The sequence below is a fragment of the Castanea sativa genome, chromosome 9 (assembly GCF_040712315.1).
Source record: "Castanea sativa cultivar Marrone di Chiusa Pesio chromosome 9, ASM4071231v1".
NCBI lineage: Eukaryota > Viridiplantae > Streptophyta > Magnoliopsida > Fagales > Fagaceae > Castanea > Castanea sativa.
In genome coordinates this window covers 11078557-11102052 of record NC_134021.1, presented here as the reverse complement: position 1 = coordinate 11102052, position 23496 = coordinate 11078557, and the positions used below count along the sequence as shown (strand labels likewise).

At 33.4% G+C, this 23496-nt stretch overlaps 2 protein-coding genes across 4 annotated transcripts; both read left to right on the top strand.

Annotated features, from left to right (window-relative positions):
- Positions 1 to 10140: 10140 nt before the first annotated feature.
- LOC142609376 (WD repeat-containing protein LWD2-like) lies at positions 10141 to 14814 on the top strand. Of its 3 annotated transcripts, none has more exons than XM_075780948.1 (2): positions 10141 to 10317; positions 13445 to 14814. In XM_075780948.1, exon 2 carries the CDS (start codon positions 13472 to 13474, stop codon positions 14480 to 14482), a length of 1011 nt encoding a protein of 336 aa, XP_075637063.1. In that variant the 5' UTR covers positions 10141 to 10317; positions 13445 to 13471; the 3' UTR covers positions 14483 to 14814. The 3 variants fall into 3 exon arrangements, with proteins under 3 accessions (XP_075637063.1, XP_075637061.1, XP_075637062.1); XM_075780946.1 differs by having other exon boundaries at positions 10143 to 10317; positions 13419 to 14814; XM_075780947.1 differs by having other exon boundaries at positions 10166 to 10317; positions 13455 to 14814.
- Positions 14815 to 15471: 657 nt separating this feature from the next.
- On the top strand, positions 15472 to 22099 carry LOC142608741 (uncharacterized). Its single transcript, XM_075780427.1, has 6 exons — positions 15472 to 15491; positions 17449 to 17604; positions 17703 to 17754; positions 21224 to 21263; positions 21352 to 21436; positions 21668 to 22099. Exons 1-5 carry the CDS (start codon positions 15472 to 15474, stop codon positions 21408 to 21410), a joined length of 327 nt encoding a protein of 108 aa, XP_075636542.1. The 3' UTR covers positions 21411 to 21436; positions 21668 to 22099.
- The last annotated feature ends 1397 nt before the right edge of the window (positions 22100 to 23496 follow it).

The window sequence follows — 23496 nt, the reverse complement described above, 5'->3', positions numbered from 1 at the left end:
ATAATGAGACATTTATTAAAAAAAATAATAAGAGAGAAAGAATATAATGAACATAATAAATAATGAGATCTTTATTAAATAAATAATAATAATGATGAGAACCTGTTAATTAATTTTGTTTGTTTGTTTAGATCCCTTAAAACAGATTGTTTAAACCTAGTGAACTAGTCAAATAGTTACTTAGGTTAATTATGAGATCTAGGTTAAACTGTGAAAGATCATATCATGCACAGCAGCAAAAAAGTAAATAACACATATATATAATCACCTAGGAAAACCAATGAAATGACATGACCACGTGCAAGCTCCGAATCCACAGACTTTTTTTTTTTGGATTTGCAGCACACAAACTCCAACGCTTATGACTTTGAGATCCCAATCAAAGGTTTAGTAACACAAACTCTCTAGTTTGTGACTCCAAGACCACCCTTGAAGGTTTAGATCATCAGCAGTTGTTGATCTTGTTGCAGCAACTTCAGATCTCCTGGTTCTAATGGTATGAAAATGATTTTCGGTAATGACTTTGAAAGAGGAAAGTACAATACCTTTTAGATCTCATAAGAGCACCTCCAAAGTCTCTGCAAAACGTGCCTTAGGGTTTCCTTGAAATATTATGTGAAATAAATCTGAAACCCTAATTACTTAATGGGCTTGTGGACTGTTGGGCTGAAATTAAAATCTGCAAAATTCATGTTTTGATCAGTTGAGCCTATCTTTTAATTGGTCGAACCTGACATGTTTTGAATTTCCTGAACTTGCAATTTCATTTTTCTTATGTTATGACTTACAGTACCTTGAGCATTATCTAATATACTTTATAAACTCTAAGATCTATATCTAAACAAATCAATGCTCATGGTTTACCACTTGTTCTAACATTTTAGAACCTAGCAAGTTTAGTATTATTTCTTAAATGTATGTATGACAAAATGTGGTTGTGAGTCATCTATAGGAAAAAGAAACATTTGCCAACTTTGGCATTTAACCTATCAGATCAAAAAAAGATGAAGGTTAGTTATAATATTAAATACCACAAAATTCCATGCTTAATTATGTTCACTTAAATGGTTTTGGCTTTGGTTCACCTTGTTAGGCACATATGGAATAGAAATGTTTGCCATTACTTAATAATCAAATATTTTCCAGCAAAATTAATCCAAACCAGAGTTACTCGATAGAAATGTTTAAAGTTAAGTATGATTTAGGTTTGTAACCTAAAGCTCTGATTAGCTTCAAATTATGAGCAAATAAGTAGAGCATTATACACAATGATGAAAACTTTTTAATAGCATTATTAATATTGTATGTTGCTTAAACTTGAAACAAACCTTTTTTTTTTAGAGAAGATACCAAGAAGCTTTATTGATCAAGTCGCTGGAAAATCAACTAAAACAAATTGAAATATATTAGATGGAACATGCTCCATCCAAACTAAAAGCAAAAATGAAAATCTAGCTCTCTTAGCTAAGGCATCTATGACCGCATTACCTTGCCTATAAGTGTGAGAGAAATAAATACTTTGAAAAGAGTTTATAGAGGAGAGAATATCCTTTATCAAGTGACCATGCATTGAGTTGAAATCTGTACCAAACTTCAGGGAGTTGTTGAAAAGCTCAGAATCACCCTCAAGTACCACATGGTGAAGACCAATCTCCTGAGCAAAGAGGGCAGCTCATCTGGCGGCTAGTAGCTCTAGGGCAATCATCGTGGTGGGTTTCTAAATCTTCTTAGCAAGGGAGGCCATAACTTCACCACGTGCATTGTGAATAACAACCCCAATACCAGTCTCATCTATGTCGTTAAACATTGTGCCATCAAAATTCACATTGACACAGTTATCATCTAGTGGCTTCCATTTGATGTTGTGGGGTCTAGAGGTATGCTTTCTTTGCTTAAACACCTATTGACAATCCAAGTTGTATGCCCAAGATGAATCTGTCTTAGTCTCAATAGGGATCATTATCTCAACCATTTTGATATTGTTTCTGCGATTCTAGAGTTTCCAAGCTATCACAGCAAAAATATTCAACAAGTGTGGTTGAGTTTTAACCATATTTAGCAAGTTAGAGAAGGACCACATAGCACCCACGCCTCTATCCATCCATCTGAAATATTTTGTCCACACCATCTGCACATCCTCACAAGACCAAAGGGCATGCATCACAGTTTCAGGTTCCTTAGAACAACGAGAACATAGATCATCAGGAATGATTTTACGCTTGTGGAGATTAATCTTAGTTGGCATCGCATTAGAGCAAGTTCTCCACAGAAAGTGTTTTATCTTTCTTGGGACATTTAGCTTCCAAAGGCTCTTCCAAAACTTTACCACTTAGTCATTATTTAAAGCAAATGCCAAATCACAATCCTACAATATTTTATACCTTGTCTTCACTGAATACTCCCCAGTTTTATCCCATGGCCAGAACAATCGATCTATTTGTTGCAAAGAACATAGAGGGGTTGCTTTTATTCTACTTGCTTCAAAAGGTAGAAAGGTTTTATCAATTAGCTGGAAATTCCAATTTGCCGAGTCTCCATCAATAAGTGTGTCCACAGTAGCATCTCTTTGAAGGTTTGGACCTGGTGAAAGAATTTCTCCACCCCTTGCATCTGGTAACCATCAATCTTCAAAAATCCTGATGTTTATCCCATCCCTAATTCTCTATCTAGGTCCCACAGAAATAACTTTTCTAGCCCGTAGGATGCTTTTCCAAGCAAAGTACCCAAAAAAAGCTTTAGCAACAAATATAGAGCCATTTGGAAAATATTTCTCTTTAAAAACCTTGTAAAAAAAGGGATTCAATATCGTTTACCAACCTCCAAACCTGTTGTGGTGGGCCTTTTGTGATTTTGGGCTGGACTGCCTCCTGCTATACCGAGGCCCAAGTGTTCTGGATAGGAGAGTTGGGACAGGTCCAATTGCAACCTACCTTGGGTTGGCTTGTGCACAAACTATACCCTTTTTTTGCTGAAACTTTGGTCACATGCCCATGACAGGCGAAACTGTTACAAAAGAGTTATGGCAGACAAGTACAGTATGCAATATGCTTCCCGTTAGATGAAATAAATAAGGAATCCTTAACAAAAGAAACGATATAGCAATAAGGAACATGTTATGAGTGAAATTACAAAGACAAGAAATGAAATAATTATGATAAATAATAAAATCAAAAGGAAAAAAAGGTTTGTCTGCTGCGTTTAGTTGTATTATGGGATTAAGACTAAGAAGGGAACCACTTCCTCAACGTGGGTAACCTCGCAGGAGGATCCTGCCGTTAGAAATTACCCACTTTGAGGGAACGAGCTTGAATGACTTATACCCAAACGAATCCTTTATCCTTAACATAGGGTGGGTTTTTAGAGGGAGAGAAGGGATTAGCCTATTGGTGCATGTCTGCCATTCTACACACTCTATTTCTCTTCCTGATTCTCATTCTCTTTCTTTTCTGTTTTGCTACTTTGATTCTCTCCCACTCCTTTTCTTTCTTTTTTAGTGCTTACTCGTGTAGTGTTATGGTGATGGTGGTGTTGTAATTCTCTCCTAATGGTTGTTATTGTTGCGATGACGATCCTTTGCACTGCTATAGCCCTTTAAATACTGCCTGTCGTGACTGATTTTTACTATTTTACCCTTTAACTACTTTTGTCTGGGCGTGGGTGTACTTCCAAACCACTTATTGGCTTGTTAGGTGCCCGGCCACCACCACTTATCTGCACTGGTTGTGCCACACACCATTATCAAATAAAGAATTTTACTTTGTTTGCTTGTTCACCGTGACATTCCTATCCGCAACAAGGTGGGCTCTTTGTCTCTCTCTTTATCCTTCGTGGCATGCACCTAGTGGTACCAACTTATCCTTTTTCTTTTGAGTAGTATGTCATCCCAGTAGGACATTTTTCCCCAAAAGAGTTTGAGCGGGAACACCAGAATAGGCCTTCCCTTCTCCCCACCGCCAGACCATACTCTCTCTTACCTCTAACCCATGGCCTACTACTCCTGTATTGACTGGGTACAGGTATAGGTTAGTGGTGCTTGGGTTTTGTGTGTGCTCCACTTTCGTGTATGTCAAAAACTTGTCTGCTGTTCATGCGTTTGCCGCGGACTGGAGGCTTGCCTATGCATTCTACCGCTCATTCTTGACCTCATGTGGCGTGAACTATTTTATGACCCTCCATTCTTTATGGCTTGCTTCCCCCAAGGGTTAGGCCTTACTTGATTATGGGCTTTTCTCTCTTTTAGTCCACTATTTGTTCCTTTCGCTGGCTTTCCAGTGTTTCTGCCATGCCATTCTGTTATTTTTGCTACGGTGCTATTTGGTCCTTGCTTGTTAGGGGTCTTTTAGGCTTATTGTATGCTCTTCCCTCAATTAGTTACAATGTCCTAATATTGTTATTGGGTTTTTTTATCATGTTACTTTGGACTTTCTTGACCTATTACATTGCTTGTGGACTCATTTGGTCCATTTCTTCAGACCATTTTCTTTCCTTGGGCGTCCTCGGCCCTTTTCCAACTCTACATTCCCATGAGTTTTTACTAACTCTTTTGGGCTTCCTCCGCCCAATTATTATATCCTTCATCCTTGGGGTTCATGAGTTTTTCTATCAACCCTTTACTTTCTTACTTCATTACTTCGGGCTTGCTGTGACCCATTCTCACTTTTCTACATCACATAATGCCCATGAGTTTACTGCTTCTTCCTTTGGGCTCCTGTAGGCCCATTTGTTTACCTTATGGGCCTAAGACCCATCATTCCTGCCATTCGGGCTTGATGGGTTTCTTCTCTCAATCCACTAACTCTCTTCCTGCCCATATAGTTGGGCTTCTTCCTGCTGTTGGGCTTTTCCAAAATGAGCATCAACACCTGTTTTGTGAGCATGGCATCATTGAACTTGCATAAGTCTCTAAACCCTAATCCACCCACCACCTTTGATTTGCTCAAAGTCCCCCACTTCTTTCAAAGGATTTTCCGACTATCTTCTCTTTGCTCCCACCAAAACTTGCGGATCATTATCTCAATGTCATGACATAAACCGATAGGCAGCTTGAAGCAAGTCATAGCAAAGGTGGGTATGGCTTGAATAATGGCCTTCAATAGAACTTCCTTTCCCACTTGCGACAATAGCTTCTCTTTCCACCCCTGCAACTTATTCCAGACTTTATCTTTTATATAGTTCAGGCTCGCCCTCTTATTTCTCCCTACAACCATTGGTAAGCCAAGGAATTGTTCGTATTCCTTTATTTCTGAAACCCGAAGCAAAAACTTAATGGAATTTTTTAAAGCTGCTTACGGATTTACTGAAGAACAAGGTTGTTTTTTCCTGCCTACACCAAAAACTGATTGGTGTCTTGGTCTGATGATAAAGAGCTATTATTAGGAGCAGAGGCCATAAGTTGAATCTCTCTCTCTAAAAAAAAAAAAGGTTATTTTCTCCCTATTAACCTGTTGACCAGATGCAACCTCATAACATTTCAAAATTTCTTGAATAACATGAATATCCTCCAATTTAGCTTAGCAAAAAAGTAGCCTATCATTAGTAAAAAAATAAATGGGAGATTTTTGGAACATCCAAATTTTAAGCATGCTCAATGCAACATATCTTGACTCTTGAGGCTGTGTGCACCATATAATTATTGTGCCTAGATATTATTTTGTCAACTTGATTTGATGCCTTTTTGGATCAGATGCTAGGTTCAACCACCCATTTACTTTTTTTGTACGGAAGAGATACCTAATTTGATGAGTTAGAGCATCCACATTAGTCCAGTTAAAATCATCTAAAATACAAAAAACTACCAATTTTACACATTTTGAGCCAAAAAATGCACACATCAGTGGGTGTAAAAACATGCAAAATTGTGCAAATCCATCCCCGAGCTACAGTAACCGTGTATATTAACACGGTTATCGTAGCTTGTTTATCCCTTTGTTATTAATTTCCATTGGCTCCTTTTTTTCTCTCTCCTATCCGTGCTCAACAACCTAGTTAACTGCTCATCTTCGTTTTCCTCAGATGCACACTAACACACCCACACACAAACACACAAACATCATCACAGCGATACACTTCTCAAAAAAAAAAAAAAACAGAGATACACACACAGATAGTGGATTGGAGCTCGGATCGGAGCTCGTGGCTAGTGGATTGTGGATCGGACCTTGTGGATCGGAGCTCTGAGCTGGTGGATCGTGGATCGGAACTCGAAGCTTGGATCGGAGCTGGTGGATTGGAGCGGATCGGAGCTCGTGGATTGGACGGATCGGAGCGGATCGGAGCTCGGATCGGAGCCGGTGGATCGGCGCGGATCGGAGCTGGTGGATCAGAGCGGATAGGACGGATCGGAGCGAATCCGAGCTCTGAGCTGGTGAATCATGGATTGGAGCTCGGATCCGAGCGGATCGAAGCTCGGATCCGAGCGGATCGGAGAGTTAATCGAGAGAGAGAGAGAGTTTATCTGAAACGGGATGATTTGAAATGGGTAGAGAAAGAGAAAAAGAAAATCTGAAATGAGAAATGAGAGAAAGAGAAAGCGAGAGAGAAAAGAATCAGAAATGAGAAAGAAGAGAGAGAGAAAAAAAACAGAAATGAGAAAGGAGAGAGTGAGAGCGAGCGTTTTGTAAAAGTTGTTAGGAGAAATAATAAAAAATTGTGAGAGTATTGATTATTTAATTAAAAGATGGGTAGAATAGAGGAACTGATGTGGGTATTTTGTAAAAGTGAATGTGTAAAATATAAAAAGTAGGGTTTTAGTGTAAAATAGAGAGACTGATGTAGATGCTCTTATTTTGTATACATTTATAATATTAACTTACCCACTAATTTCATATAGTATTTCCAACGTGAAGTCATCATTTAAGCTTTTGACTACCTTTCAAATTTTCAATGTTTTTTTATTCAGGTTAAATTAATTTGAATAACAACTTATATAGCTTTGGACTTTTTCACCTCATAAAGTTGATGACTTTTCGATTAATGTTATGCAACCTCTTATAATCTATGCGTTGCCTTCCTAAATAATAAAATTGATGACTCTTTTATTGATGGTAAAACTTTCAGAAGTTTTACAAAATTTTTATTATTTTTTATAATTCAAGAGAATTCGATTTTTGAATATCTCCGTACAAAACACAAGGGTAAAATCAAATTATTCAAATTATTACCCTATGTTGAAAATTCAGTTTTGTTTTTTATTTTATCTCATTATTCAATAGAATGGCAAGCATGTGCAAGACTTAAGAGCATCCACAACAATGTAGCTATTTTTTTAGCTATTTAGTACCACAAAAAACTATTCTATCTATTTTACCTACACATTTTACAAAACATTCAACAGTAGTGGATCTTTTTAGCTTTTAACACAATAAAATAATATAAATATCATAATAAAATAATACATCACACCACCGGCACCACCACTTCATACAGCCTACCACCACCACCACCTTGCCCACAGTCTACTCCTACCACCACCACAACTATCCAAGAAAATCAACCCACAACTATCCAAGAAAATCAACCCACAACCACAAAAATAAAACCCACAGAGCTTCGATCACAAACCCAACAATCCAAAACCAGAAAAATTCCATGAACCCAGAAAAATTCCCGCAGAAATGAGTGAACGAAAACCTCAAAAAATCTCCTTCTCCTTCAATCTCAATGGCGTCCTCAGAATCCATAGACGATAGCTTCCGAGCTCGAGTCAAAAAGATGTTTGGATCCCTCGCATCCTCGAAATCATCGCCGTGGTCCCTCACTGACGGCGAGGTCGAGCAACAAGAGTGGAGGCACGTCGTGCTCATCGGCGTTCGATGAGTGCTTTAAGAAAGACCAAAGAGCTTTGCGAATAAAGCTTCGTAGAGATCTCAATGACCAAACCCATAACCAAACACCTGATCTGTGAGATGAGAGAGAGGAGCTTTGGTCTGAGAGAGCAGAGAGGGAAGTAACGTGAGAGAGAGAGATGATATGTGAAACGGGAAGATAAAAAAATATTATTTTAATAAGTAGTGTAATAAAATATTATTATTATTTTTAGCTTCTTGTTACAGTGCACATTTATGTATGGATGTGCACTATAGCAAGAAGCTAAAAAAATTCAGGTATGACTCCATTGTTGCAACATGTATTTTTATGTTTTGATGAAGCTAAAATAGTTATATAATTATTTAGTTTCACTGCTGCAAATGCTCTAAATTTGAATAAATCCCTTATATATTTATTGAAGAAAACAACAAAATCACACACACTTCACACTTTTACGTATGTTTCGTATCATAGTAGTATATGCCTTTCTCCGTTCTTGTTTGTCGATGATATCCTATATTTGGTAGCCTCGTGGACAACGAAATAATACAACCCCCAAAACAGGAAAATGTCAACAATAACAACAAGATTATGTCTTTTTGCACCCTCGAAAGGGCCAAAAAACGCGCGTGATTTTTATACAGACCTTTCCTGTATAGAATATATCGTATCCCAAGGGAAACTGTATTAGGAATTTCAAAAAAATAAAGAAAAGAAAAGAAGTGATATGGAGATATGGTATGCTATATATATTCCCCTGTTTGTCCTTTGTCAACATTCCTGATTCCTTCATTCTCAAAAAAAAAAAAAAAAATCCTGATTCCTTCATTAATTTTCTTTCTTTGGGTGTGAACGTTTTTCCCTAAGTGCCCCTATTTTGATGAAATTAATTTTCTTTATTTAGGGTGTGAACATTAAATTCCCTAAGTGCCTCGTTACGACTTAAACATAATAAAGTTATTAATACAACAAAAATTCCTAATAATTTTTAATTAAGACATTTAAGATTAAAATCTCTCACCTCCAATTATTGATGTGAAAAAAGAAAAAAGATTTCATGCTTAAAGACATATAAGATATCATACCTTAAAAAAAAAAATATATATATATATATATATATATATACATATATATATATATATATATATATATATATATGCTGACCATTGAGTCCAACTACACCGGTACTATTTAGTATTTATACATTGTTTTTGTAAAATAATAAAGGTAGTGTTAAGGGGTACCGTAAGGTGCCTATTAAGAAACTATTTTATGTCACATTATTGTATTTTATGTCAGATTTTTTAAATTAATTTTACATGGTGCAGAGTCAATAAAACTAATTGTTTAAGTTATACTTGTCACTTCATATTTTCAATTACTTTATCAATTTATACCAATTTTTTTTATTAAGTGGATCTCACAATATATGATCCTTCTGGTGCCGTTTACATTTCCCAAATAATAATAAATAAATAAATATTCATTTATATAATCAATGTGCGTTTGGTATGGCTTAAAAAGTCAGTTTTTTTTTTTTTACTATTTAGTTTATTTTTGCTACTATTCATAGGTCTTATTGCACTTTTAGTATTATTCTTGGATTCTATTGTACTATTTCAGCTATCTTTTATTTTTTTCTACAGCAATTTCAGCAAAAAGTTTTTAATTTCAGCTAAATAAGTTATTTCTAAACAGACACCAATATTTCATCTTATATTCAAGGTAACCTTAAGGCATCCGTCAAACTAAACTTGGAAGGCAAAAAAAAAAAAAAAAAAACCCATATATAGGAAGTTCAAGAAAATTAAGTAAAAAAAAAAAAAAGGGGTTTCTTCCTTTTAATACTATGATATGAAACTATGAAAGTATCAATTCTTCTACTAAATGCATAAAGTCAAAATGAAAATAAAAGTGGGTGCTTGTTTTATTTAGAAATACAACGATTCATATTCTTTTTGAAAATTTACTTTTCATGATTAATTGTACATTGAGATTTTTACAATTAATGATAAAAGCAAATTTTAAAAAATTATTACATGATATAGCAGATTGAACACTATTATGACATGGATACGATGCCTCAAATGAAATCTCCATACATCTTAGCAATTAGGTCAAAGGGCAATTAGGTGATCAAAGGTAGGTGGGTAAGAAAGCAGTTCCGAGTTGCAGTTAAAGAAAATAAGAGAAAGTTTGAAATAAAGACAATCAAAGGAATAACAACCCACCCTTCCGGACTAGTGTGCGCGTGCATTGACCATCAGCTCTACCTTCCCTTCCTTGACTTGAAAGTTTAACCATCCCATTTATTTGGCTTAACTACAAAGCTTTGAGCTATCCACCCTCAGTACCTACTATCAATAATCCTCTCTCACTCTTCTTGTTTGAGTTCGATAACAGTTTAGCAACAAAAAAGAAAAAAAAAAAAAAAAGAGAGTCCGATATCATGTACATGTGGTTGTATGAGTTGCAAAGGAGCTGGAACTAACTGTGCCTTTGACCAATAATGTAAGTCTCTCTTTCGATCTCTTTGAGCCATTGGTAGCAACTGAAAACTCTATATGAACCAACACTGTTCTAAAGTGTAAATATATATGTGCTTATATCACAAAAATGACTTATATTTTTTCTACAAATTGTTCCCCCCACCCCCCAAAATAATGCTGTAAACTTGTACTTTGTTTTGATGATGTTATTCTCTCTCCGCATCTCCGATTCTTTTCTTTGTTTTTCCATTTTCTCTCCAACAGTGTTTCTTTTCTTTGCTTATTAAGCTGGAAGGGGAAAGAAAAAAAAAATTTACTAGAAAAGGAGGAGTTTCGATACACAAATAGTACAAAGAAATACTGAAATAACCATCATCTAATTATTTTCCTTAAAGGTCTCTCATTTATAAGCTAAGATATTAGAAATATCTTTACAAACTTGCTAAGTGAAGTGTTACAACACTTTGGAATAATTTGGATAGCCTCTCTCTATCTCTGTTGGTTTTCTTCTTTTCCATTTTTCGTATCCCCAGCTTTCCTGATTATACTAAATTTTCATCAGTTTTCGATAGTGGAGTATCATTCTCTGCACATGTATGGTTGATGACTTATACCTCGAAGCATGTTTTAAATTTTGTAATTGTTTTCCTAACAAATAATTTTTACAAAGTTTCAAATTGCGAGAGGTTTGTTATCAATACTGTACGTATAACATACAGTCTCACCTATCATGTATTTAACGCGTGAAATACTGCCATGTATATTATTATTGTTATTATTTTTGAGAAACAAACCCACTCACATGAAGAAGATGAAAAGAGGTTTTAACACAAAAATATACCACAACTCTACGTATATTATTTTTGAATTGATATATATATATATATATATATATATATAAATTGATTTTTTGAATAACTATAATCTATTAATAACATATGTAATACTAGTGGCCATCAGCAACAAAATAATAATAATACTATCTGCAATGTGTAAGAAATTCATAAAAAATGATTTATTTATACATGATGCATATTTGAATAACAAGTTTTAATAAATAAAAAATAAAATTAAGGTTTTTATTAGAAAAACAATTGATTAATTTGATTATAATTTTTATTGAATAAAATAAAGAGAGTGTTTAACTTTTACTTATTTTCAATAACTTATTTACATAATGTTTATCAAAAGATGTGATTTTTGGCAATTTTTATGTTAAATGTGTTAAAAAAATAACTAAAATTTAGTTTATTTTTAAAAAGGGAAAAATTAGATTATTTGCACAAAAAATAAAATTGAGACAAAAGGCAAAAAAACAATTTTCTAAAGCAAATCTCAAATGCATCCAAAATTTGTTTAATGTTGGGTTCCTCTATAAAAAAAAAAAAAAAAAAAATATATATATATATATATATATATATATATATATATATATTAGTTCTAATTAGTTTAAACTAACATATTTTTAACACTATTTGTCTAAAAATAAAATAAAATAATATTAAAATGATGACATGGAAAATGTAAATTTTCAAATTTTATTTAAAAATATTAAAATAATTTCAACAAAAAGTAAAAATAAATAAATCAGTTCCTGTTTATAAAAAGTCTTATTTGAATTTCATGCTTAATTAGGGTACCTTGTTATGAAAGGCTTCCCTAATATTCAAGGAAAGTTTCTATATATGAAGTTCGAATTTTATTAAGTATTCTGTGTATTTCCACATATAAATTTCATAATATTATAATTAAAATAAGATTAAAGTATTATTAGTTATTACATGACATAATTCAATTCCCAGAAAACCCACGCATTGGATGCACGTAACATGATCTCAAGTTATTTTAAATTCTAACCTCTTTGTAATAATATTACTCATATCGCAAAACTTAATGATGAGGCCTAGTAATTTCTAACTTTGTTTGCGGTTTTGGTTTTTATTTTACTTGAAAAACTAATTAGTTTCTTCAGCTAACAAATTATTTGACATATAATTAATATATATATAATTTATTTGATCTCTTCTAGACATAAATCTTGTCGAAACTAAGCTTCACAAATGAAAAATTAATAGAATCTTTACTTTTGTTCATTGAAATATAAATTAGTATGAAATTTAATGCATAATCAATTATAGATAATTATTGAGATTTAAAAAAATGTCAAGTTCTTCATAGACATGATTGAATAAAAATGTATTAGGAAACAATTATTTACTTCTCTTCTTTTATATATATTTTGTTAATACTAAATATATGTTTTTTTTTTAATATATTAATTTAATCTTGAATTTTAGTATATTTCTTGTTCTTGAACAGTGAAATTTTGTTTGGTATATACTTTGACGTCCAAAAATGAAATTCTGGTTATGAAAATCACCTTATTCTTCTCGACCTAAAGGTCATTGATGTGATTCATCCTTGTCTGAATAGGACAATTTTGTTCTACTTTTATTTTTTGCAGGAGTCTGTGCCTACTGTGTATTTCATGATTTAGAGTTCCAGAAAAATTCTTCGGAAATTACCTTTGTTACTTGAATGTATATTTCATGATAAGACTTGGACAATTTTTATGCCCATGATCATTCTGAGATACTATTGGGAATTTGGGATCCCAAAAAACAACTTTAAGCAATTGTCCTTAATTAATAAATCGACTGTTTCATATATGTCGACAAAAAATGTGACTTCGTCACTTCTGAAATACTATTTGGGATTCTGACAGAAAAACTGAAAGCAATTCAGCTTAACTGGTTAAAGAATCAACCATATATGCTCATGAAAATTTTGGGAAATAATACTACTGTGAAACAGGAGTAATGGGACCATATAGTTTATTTTTTAACTAAGAATGGGACCACTGGTTTTGAAAAAAAAAAAGTGACAAAAGTCGCCAGTTGCAACTTGTTTCTCTATGTTTTTTTTTGAATTTCTATTTTATTTAGAGCATTTGTATTGGTGAAGGCTTATAGTTAAATTGCTAAAATTTTGCCTCCACCACTTTGTAGAATCATACTTATTTTATATATATTCCGCAAGCTATTTCATGAATTTGATTGATTAGAAGTTAGAACACAATAGAATTATATAGTTATAAACCCTATTTTTTAATGTACTATGCAGAAATTCTCGACTATCATCTTATTCAGTTCATTTCAGCTAGCTCGATCACCACCATGCAAAGCCCAACAGAGAAAAAACAAGGCGTGTACACTTATATGAGTCAATGGCCAATTTATTCACTAGCTTGGTCAGTCCGTGGTGACAAGAATGGTCGTCTTGCTATAGGGAGTTTCCTTGAAGATTATAGCAACAAGGTTGAGCTTGTTCAATTCAGCCATGACACATTTGATTTCTCCACAGACAATCGCCTAGTCTTTGATCATCCATATTCACCCACAAACCTAATGTTCTTTCCCTCTGAAGACGCCACAAATCCTGACATTATAGCCACTTCCGGGGACTATTTGCGATTGTGGGAAATCCATGAGGATAGAATTGAGCTCAAGGCACTCCTCAATGGCAACAAGACTAGTGAATTCAATTCAGCTATCACTTCTTTTGATTGGGCAGAATGTGACACGCGGCGCATTGCCACGTCTAGTGTGGACACAACTTGTACCATTTGGGATGTAGAGACTGAAATTGTGGACTCACAATTAGTAGCACATGACAAAGAAGTGTATGACATTTCATGGGGTGGGTTCAATGTGTTTGCTTCAGTCTCTGGTGATGGTTCTGTTAGGGTTTTTGATTTAAGAGACAAAGAAAGATCAACCATAATATATGAAAACCCTGTTAGAGATATCCCATTGTTGAGGCTAGAGTGGAACAAGGCCGACCCAAGATTTATAGCCACAGTTGGAATGGATAGCAATAGAGTTGTAATATTGGACATTAGGTTTCCAACATCACCTTTGATGGAGCTAAATAAGCATAAGGGGAGTGTAAATGCTGTATCATGGGCTCCACGTATCGGAAAGCAGCTGTGCTCTGCTGGGGATGATTCAAGGGCTCTAATTTGGGACGTGGTGGGACTGGGTTTTCGATCAGAAATTAACGGTGATTTGGAGCCTGAAATGTGGTATGGATCAACGGCTGAGATCAATCAAGCACGTTGGTCGCCCTTGGAGATGGATTGGATTGCTATTGCCTTCTTAAATAAGCTGCAGCTCTTGAAGGTTTAGAGATCTAAATAGAATTATATGTCATTGATCTTAGTGATATTAAGGCCTACTTCTAATTTTAGGCCTTTTTGTAGTGGTACTTTGGGTTAAGTGTGCTTGAGCTTGATGAGAGAGTATAATTAAGTGTGTGTGTTTAACAATTAATTTGTTTCTAAAAAAAAAAAAAAAGCCTACTTCTAATCAACGTTCAAATCAGTTATATAACTTTAGATCTTGGAGAGGAAGCAAAATAATTCAAGTCTTATTTGGAGTGAAAGCAAAATAATGTTGATCTTTCTTAGTTAAAAATAAACCATATAGAACTTAATAATAGAAATGTTGCCATCTTCTAAGACTGAATCTCGTTAATTTCCTACATTTGGTCTCTTTCTCCTTCTTTGTTTTTTTTTGGTCATGTTTTCTAATACACTTTATCATGGTCTCAAGATTTTGTTTCAATTTTTCTAAAGTGAAATGAGAGTTATGTTTTATTCCTCCAACCTTCTATGCAGAGATTAATCAAATAATCCACTTAGATGACATAATATATTGCCACGTGATTGGTTGGAAAAGATTTTTTCAAACCAGTTTAGAGAAAAACAATGTCCTTTAATTAATGTTAGGGATATTATTATTTTTTTCCACAACTTATTAAAATGACAAATTATAAATGGTGCGATATCCCTTTCACATTTACCAATTATTATCACAATTTTTATTTTTCATCAACATTACATACCATTTGTGGTTGTGAAAATTTTTATATCTTTAGCATTGAGCAAATGCAAAACTATTTTTCACAACCTTAAGTTGATAAGTTATAATTATTGTAATACTTTTGCACATCAATCAAAACATGTTTTCATAAATTGTGAAAAAGTCACATGACTAGAATTGATAAGTCTAGAGACACATTATTTTATTCACAATTTCGTATGTTGTGATTATAATTAGTGCTAAAAAATGTGATGTTAGTAGTTTCATTCGGGGACATCTAAGTAATAGGATCAATGAACTTGAATGACATATCGTAACTTAAGAGATTCTAATATTTTCATTTACCACACTATTTAATTAGAGGTGTGCATCAAACCCATCAACCCAACCAAATCGACCTAACCCAACCTAACTTGACACCTTGGGTTGGTTTTGTGGATTGTTGGGTTGGGTTATGTTGGAATTTTATATTAAGCCTAAAGTTGGGTTAGATTTGAGTTGAAAGTTTTTTCAACCCATCTAATTCAACCCGACTCATCATATACAAGTTGTTTACTTTAATACCCTTATTTTAACATTTTAGTTTGAATTATTTTGGTGTTTTGAAAATTAACTTTGATGAAATTGAAAACTTATAATATACTTTAAGCATATTATGTGAATTATAATAATTTATTGAAAAAGTAATTAAATAGTTGATAAAAGACCAAATATTTATAAGAAATAAAATATCTAACATTTTACCCAAAAAAAAAAGAAAAGAAATATCTAACACAATCCATCAAACCAGCCCAATCCACACGGGTTAGTTTGGGCTGGGAATTTCTCAACTTGACATACTTGGATTGGGTTGAAAAAACGTTCCTACCTAACCCAACAAGACTTATGCATATCACCTACTATGATCTATGGAATTTTCAAAGTGTATTGAGGGCTCAAGTATAATAGTATAGTCAAAGACTAAAGACATATATTTAATTGGACTTAGTTATAGACTTATGTGAAATTGTTAACACTCCAATTCCAATTGATCATATCAATCCAGAAGTCATTCCACAAATATAAGTGTTTGCAAGATGTGAGGGGTAAGGACTGAGGTTCAAGTTTCTAGAGAAAAACTTTATATACATATTAGCCTCTAAGTATGCGCTCATGCGCGTGCTCAGAGATTCTTCTATTTTTTGGATAAAATTTAATAATTTGCATAAATTATAATTTTAATATTTGGTACAAAAAGTATAATACTCATTGCACATCTAGGTTTTATTGTGATTGGAAAATGTAATAATCTCAAATTATAATTGATGTAAATTATTAAATTTTACAAAAAAAAAATAGTAACTTTATAACGTGGGTTTTTAAAATAAAAAAAAATTTAATGTAGGTTAAAAAAAAAATTTGGCCAATTAAAAAAATAAAGAAAGAGAAAAATTTAAACGTGAAGTTTGTTTATGAATAAGTAGGTTAATGAGGGAGTAATCCTATTTTGTAGGCAATATTTTAGTGGAAGTTAAAGATGTATTTTTACTTTGTTGTCCTTTAATTCTGTCTCGACTTAAACTTAGAAAAATATGGGTATTTTGGACAAAATAAAAGTCCGGTCCAAAAAGGGGCGTCCCTTAAATAATAGTATAGATATGCTTAGATTATGCATTTTGAGTAAAATTTCTATATTGCATATAAAAAAAAAGCTTTAAAACATTTTTTGTGGTTCTTAAAATTTGGAATTGTTTTAATTTTAGCCATTTATATTTTAAATTTTTAGTTTTATAACCGTGATAAAAAAAATTTAAAATACAAATAATCAATAGAAAAATAAAATCAAAACATAAATATTTAGTCAAAACTAAAAGTTATGTAGTCAAAATAGAAACAACCTAAAATCTTTAAGAATAAAAAGTTAAGAACTGTCCAATATATATGTAATTATTGATCTGTGAAGGTGAGTAGCCGGTGAGACTCGAGGAGTCACGGGCGGTAAAAGTTACGTTCGAGCAAAGAAAGAACTCTTCTCTTTGGGTTTTTCACTCTCGCTTCGAATTTCTCTTCGCTATTCCTATTCCTTTCTTCAACAAAAGCATCCCCTATCGAATATTAAAATACGAGAGAGAGAGAGAGAGAGCTTTCCTCTTCCGAAAATGGCGATGACAATCGAAGGTACAAATTCCCTAATTCCCTCGCACCCCTTGATCACGCGCACAACTCCTTAATTCCACTACTTTTATTGTTTCTTTCAATTTTACTGTTCTCAAAATTGAATTGGATATTAGGGTTTTGGCTGCTAATAATATCTGGGATTATGGAGGATTGGTTAATTTTTGTTGGGTACTAATTATTATTATTTTTTGCTATGCATTTGTAATTTTGGTTGTGGTGCGTGGATGTGCTGGGATTGCTGGATGGTTCTTGTTCTTGTTCTATGCAGTGTAAGTTGAGATTTTGATTCTGGGATTTTGATTTTGGCCTTTGTGTGCTGTTTAAGCAAAGATGAACATTATTTTCCTTTGTTTGTTTTAATGTGCAGGCTTGCTGGGCTTGCTTTTATGTTTTCATCTAGCATCTTGTTACAGATTCTGGTATGTTTTCATAACTGACTGGTTTTAAGATTGTTGTGTTAATCTTGTATAGTTTGTTGACATAAAAAGCATGTTACCTCCTATAAATCCTTCGGCATTTTGAAAATTGTGATTGGGAAAAAATTAAAAAACAATAAGAGTTAGTATTCTCAATATAAGAGCATCTCCAGCAGATTCTCCAAATTTTTGTACTGCTTGGAGAATGAACAGTGACATTTAGCTGTTGCCTATTCATTTTTTAAATACATTTTCTAACAGATTATCTATCACATTATGTATCTCATTTAAATATTATTTCTTCATTAATTATTTATTCTTTTTTTAACAACTACACATCTAACATTTTTTTATTCAATATCTGATTATTATAATAGAAAAAAATATTTGAAGAATGAATAGTAGCCCATCAGATTTGATGAGCTACTGTTCATTAGCAAAAAAAAAATCATGTATAGAGAATCCATTGGAGACCATTTTTATGGTCTCATTCTCTATTATAGACAATATTTTGCCTTTACCTAAGCTATTGGAGATGCTCTAAGGGGTGGTAGGTAAAACTACTGTCTATTTTTTTGAGCCACTTCGGAGTCAGACGGATCCTAGTACAAATTCAAACTCGTAACGTGAAATGATATCATTGGGTTTTGTTAGAATGTATGATATTTTTTTTTTATAAGTAAGAATGATATATATACGAAGGTTACTCTATGCCTGAAAAACACATAGCAACCCAGAAATACAAGAAAAAGAAAACAAAGAGAAACAAGAGAGAAAACCAAACAACAGAGAAATTACAAAAAGAGAAGGGAACAAAGAAAAGAAGGGAGGGAATCACTAGACGTGAGTATTATAATCCGTGTGAAGACCCTTCGAATCTGGGCAAATTATTTTCTTTGGATAATGCTGGTGTGTGTTATTCAGTATTACTTTGTTGGCGAGCATTCCCTTGAAAGTGCAAATTACTTGAAATCCAGTTGAGTGAAAGTATGAAACTCTAAGAAAACTATGAACAAATCTTTGACTAAATGCAAAATATGTTTAGTTGGCTATGATATGAATATATCACATTGCCCAAGGGCAGAACTAGATTTTAGCATTGGGGGGGGGGGGTGCTAAGTTAGGATGGGATTGTATCATTGTATGAGAGAACCACCTTTATATTTTGCTAAATTTTTCTTTGAATGTAAAAATTTGGAGCATTTCGTAACAAATAATGTGGTTCCATTCCTGTGTGCCCACCAATTTTTTTTAATAAGTAATAAATTTTTTTTTTGAAAAAAGACTACTTCATGTGAAAAGAGCCCAAAGTAGCCTAAAGAATTACAAAGAAAATGAAAAATTATATACAAAAAGATAGAGATTCAATAAACACGAATGGAATCTCTATTTGGGAAACCCCAAGCATAGGACCAATCATACAAAGTACCAACAAAAGAGGTTAGGAGTTGGTCCCCCTGTAGTCTCCATATCCTCAAATGTACATTATTTTGCTCTTGCCAATCAATTCACATCAAACATAACAGAACTTTGTTCCAAATATCCAATGAGTGTTTTCCCATCCTGTTCCCCCAACCAAGTAAAAGTTCCTCCACACTCTCTGGTAAGACCCAGGAGATTCCAAAAGATCTAAATACAAAACTCCACAATTGATGAGCCCCCCCTGCAATGAAGCAAAAGGTGATTCACTACCTCCCCACTACACCGGCACATTTAACACCAATCCACTATAGTATAGCCTCTCCTCCTAAGAGTATCACAAGTGAGAATCTTCCCCCATCAAGGATGCTTGTGAACACTTAAAAGATTGCATTTCCAGCTTGATTATGCTCTTGAATAGTAGACTTGTGCTTTAAACAATGATCCTTCAAACATGTTTAGAGACATCACCACAGGATAGAAAGGTAAACAGATAATAAATCTAGCAGATAGTCAACGATTCAAAATCACCAACTTTCATCAGTGAAGAAAATATTGTTGGATTGTTGCTGAATAACCCTTTAGATTAGGCTAATGCAAGCTCAGTTTGGCTTGTGGCTGAGTCTGGGCTTGGCAAACATACTTGAATTGATCTTAATGGCCCACAGAGTGTTTTGTCAAGCTTCTGCTTTGGGCCCATGGTCAACCCAGCCAAGCTGAAGTTAAAAGTTCATTGTGGCTTGGCTTTGTTTTGCATGGTTCGTTACCTTCCTTGGTACAACAATTGGTAGCCAAATATCACTATATTGTTTGAGTAGCCTTTCCTTTTTAAAACGGGATTAACATTTAGCTGAGTTGACTTGGAGGCTTTAGCCATACCAAGGCGCTTTGGCCTTTTAGTTCTTTAGTTATGATATGGACCATCGGGTTTGAAATCTTACTCTAGGTTTTTTTAAGACAGATATAATGTGGACTTCACTAACAACTATCTTTCTATCCGTCAATGAGGGGCATTAGTGACTGAGGATTTCAATGGTGTGCTGTTGGTTTGTGTCTCTAAACAATGTTGGCCACTCCTCACTTTACATCAAGTTAATGAGTATCTGGAAAGAAAAATCTTACTAAAAACTGAATGGATGTTCTCTTGGTAACCAATTTCTAAATGGATTAGGAGTACCACTAGAAGTCACAATGAGTCTGCCATAACACTGGATTTCTTGCTCTTTGCAAATAACTTTGGGTGACATAACTATCTGGGTGTTCTCTTGGTGACTGATGTCAAATGTCAAATTAGAAAATAGAGTCGCTGTAAAAGTCATGATGAGTATGCTTTAAAGCTGAGTTCCTTGCCCCTCTCAAAGGACTTTGGGTAACATCTATAGCTTTACAATACAATTTGATTCACATATGGTTATTAGGTTCATAATGATTAATTTATTTTGTGAAAGGAACTTTGGATATTTGAATTTCTTTCTTGCTTTGGCACATTTCTGCCCAGGATATGTTTTAGAAGATGGAAACTGGCAGGATTACTTCTTATACTTCTTTGGTTAATGAACTCTTGCTCAAGTGACGTTTCTTAACTTCTATAAGAATAGGGTGAGGGTGAAATGGTGGATTTGTGATACATTGGGTTCATAATGTACTTTACCTACTTTTGTTCTAAACTATTTGAACCTGTGTGCTTAAAATAGAATAATTTTCACTTTAGAGTATATAGTATCAACTAGCAGGAGACACAAGTCAAATAGAATAATTTTCACTATAGAGTATATAGTATCAACTATCAGGAGACACAAGTCAAAAACACCTTTATGTAATGTTTAATTAAAGTAACATTCATCTCATATTTGAAGGGAATTTCTACCTTTTGGCTACTTGGCACTTATTATATCAGCAATGATGTTATCACCGATGATTTTAGTGATGCATCACCAAAACAGAGAGGGATTCCTAAAATGAAAGAAAAGACTAGAGCTATTTATGGAAAATAATTCAGGGTCTCTCATTTATTATTTTTATTTTTTGCTTGACTTTTCTTCGCTGTTGATAGGCTTGTGCAATATACGGCAATTGGTGGCCCATGTTATCAGGTTAGTGAGGATATTGCAAGTTGATTACCTCATTTATGATTTTTGGTACATTTCAAAGGTTGATGATTTTGATTTATTTTACCTGCAGCTCTCATGCATGTGCTGGTGCCTATGCCTTGCTTATTCTTTGGAGGTGGTTCCACTTAGTTTCTGACTAGCCGGGATGGTGGGGGGTTAGTATTGCTTAAACTAAGCCCTTTTAACATTAATATATTTTTTTTCACGATGTAACTAGTATCCGTGTATAAACTTTGTAAATGAAAGTTTGATATACATGTGTATGTTTAGTAGGTAGTGGCCTTTTTAATACTCGTCTCATACTGCTTCCAATTGAGACTTTTTATTATTATTATTATTTATATATTTTATAATTTTCTTTTCTGTTTGTCAATTATATAATGCAGTTGGATAGATGCTGCTAAATTTATGACTGGAGCATCGGCTGTGGGGAGCATTACGATTCCTATTATCCTTAGACATGCTCATATGATTGAGATAAGAGCTATGCTTATCGAGTTCACATCCTTCTTCATTTTTGCTTGCACTGTCATGTGTTTCCACCGAGCTAGTCTTGAAGAAGACTGGTGATAAACATCAAACATGGTGCTGAACACTTACCCCAGTGATCGTGTAACTATTTTTAAGATTATGGCGTAAATATATGGCAAAGATAGAAAAAAATTTCCTTCTTTGTAAAATTTGTTCAATCAACTTGTGTTTGGCTTTAATCCCTTACTACTTTGGGTTCTTATCGACATGGGAGTTGTGTTTGATATGTAATTTTGGCTTTTTAACATTGTGATATATAAAATTTAAAGGCTTCATTTTGTTATAAATGGTGATGGACATGTTCCAATAAAAAAAAATTGTCCCTAATAACATTTTCTTGGTAATCTATAATGCTCTATAAAGCTAGCAAAACCTATCAAATACAGACACAACAATATTTCTACCACTCTATGGCTTAATTCTTCCTTCCATATGATTAAATTTATAGTTGACCTCTAGCAGATATGAAAAATGATGCTTTGCCTAATGAGCATTTCACCATGTTTGCTGCCATAGCAATGTATGATTTAGAAACACAGTTCCTCTTTTGTGTTTAATATATATTTCATAAAAATAAAAAATCTTCCGGAGTAAATACCAGACGTTTGTGTTTGCCGATGTGGACTTGAATGCTTTGAAAAAAGTCTACTATATTCTGGATGGGCCACTGTAATCTGATATCTGGGCTGATCAAGAGTACATGAAGAATATGGTTAAACTATGGGCTCAGTTGAATATGGTTACAATATGGGCTTAGTTATTGTGGTTGTCGAAGTGCTTGGATTGTGGGCTTCAACCTTTTCTTGACCGAGTAAAAAAAAACATAAATAAATAAAGGAAGAAGTAATGTCACTAATGTCTGAGATTACAAAAAAAAAAGAAGTAATTTCAGAAAAAAAACGTTGACACTTTGTATAGAATACATGTGATGTGAGATTGAGTTCTGACTTATTAGAGACGCATGAAAGTCCAGCAAAAAAAGCCATGTGAAGTAGCTACAAATTGTTTTTTCCATTATTACTTGTTAAAACTACTAAAGAATTATAGGTAAAGTCTATTGTCTTTAGTGTAGCTCAATTACCCTAGTCATCCGGAATTAGGCTTATAAACCTGTAAGTTGTAAGGTAAGTCAACTGGAGACTTCTACGTCTGTCTTATGCGTGCTTTTCTATATTAGAATTGTGGCAAATACTTGTATATCTAGCTAAGTACATCCTAAAAACTTGCTTATCATGTTGACTTAAAAAAGAAAAAGAAAAAGAAAAAACCTTCTTTTGATCTGATCAAAGATATCTTTATCAACATTAAACACTATTTGACTTGGTATGGTTGTTACCTACTTACCTTCATAATTTTATGTGTAAATCAAACATTACTTGACTTGGTATAGTTGTTAATTTTAGATATGAGTTGTTTCTCAAAAAAAAAAAAAAGGAAAACTATGAGAGGATAAATTTAACATATAGTTTCCTTGTTATTTTTGGAATCCCACACTAATTGGAAAAATAATAAGTACAACAAGTCGTATTAAGAAGATTAATTTCACATTATTAAAAGAGATGTAAAAATGTCTAATGATTCTTATAAATAGAATGGTAGTATATATTTTGTCGTTGTATGAGAATTAAAAGAATTTTGTATTATTAATATGATAACAGTATATATATTTAAATTTTAGATTCGT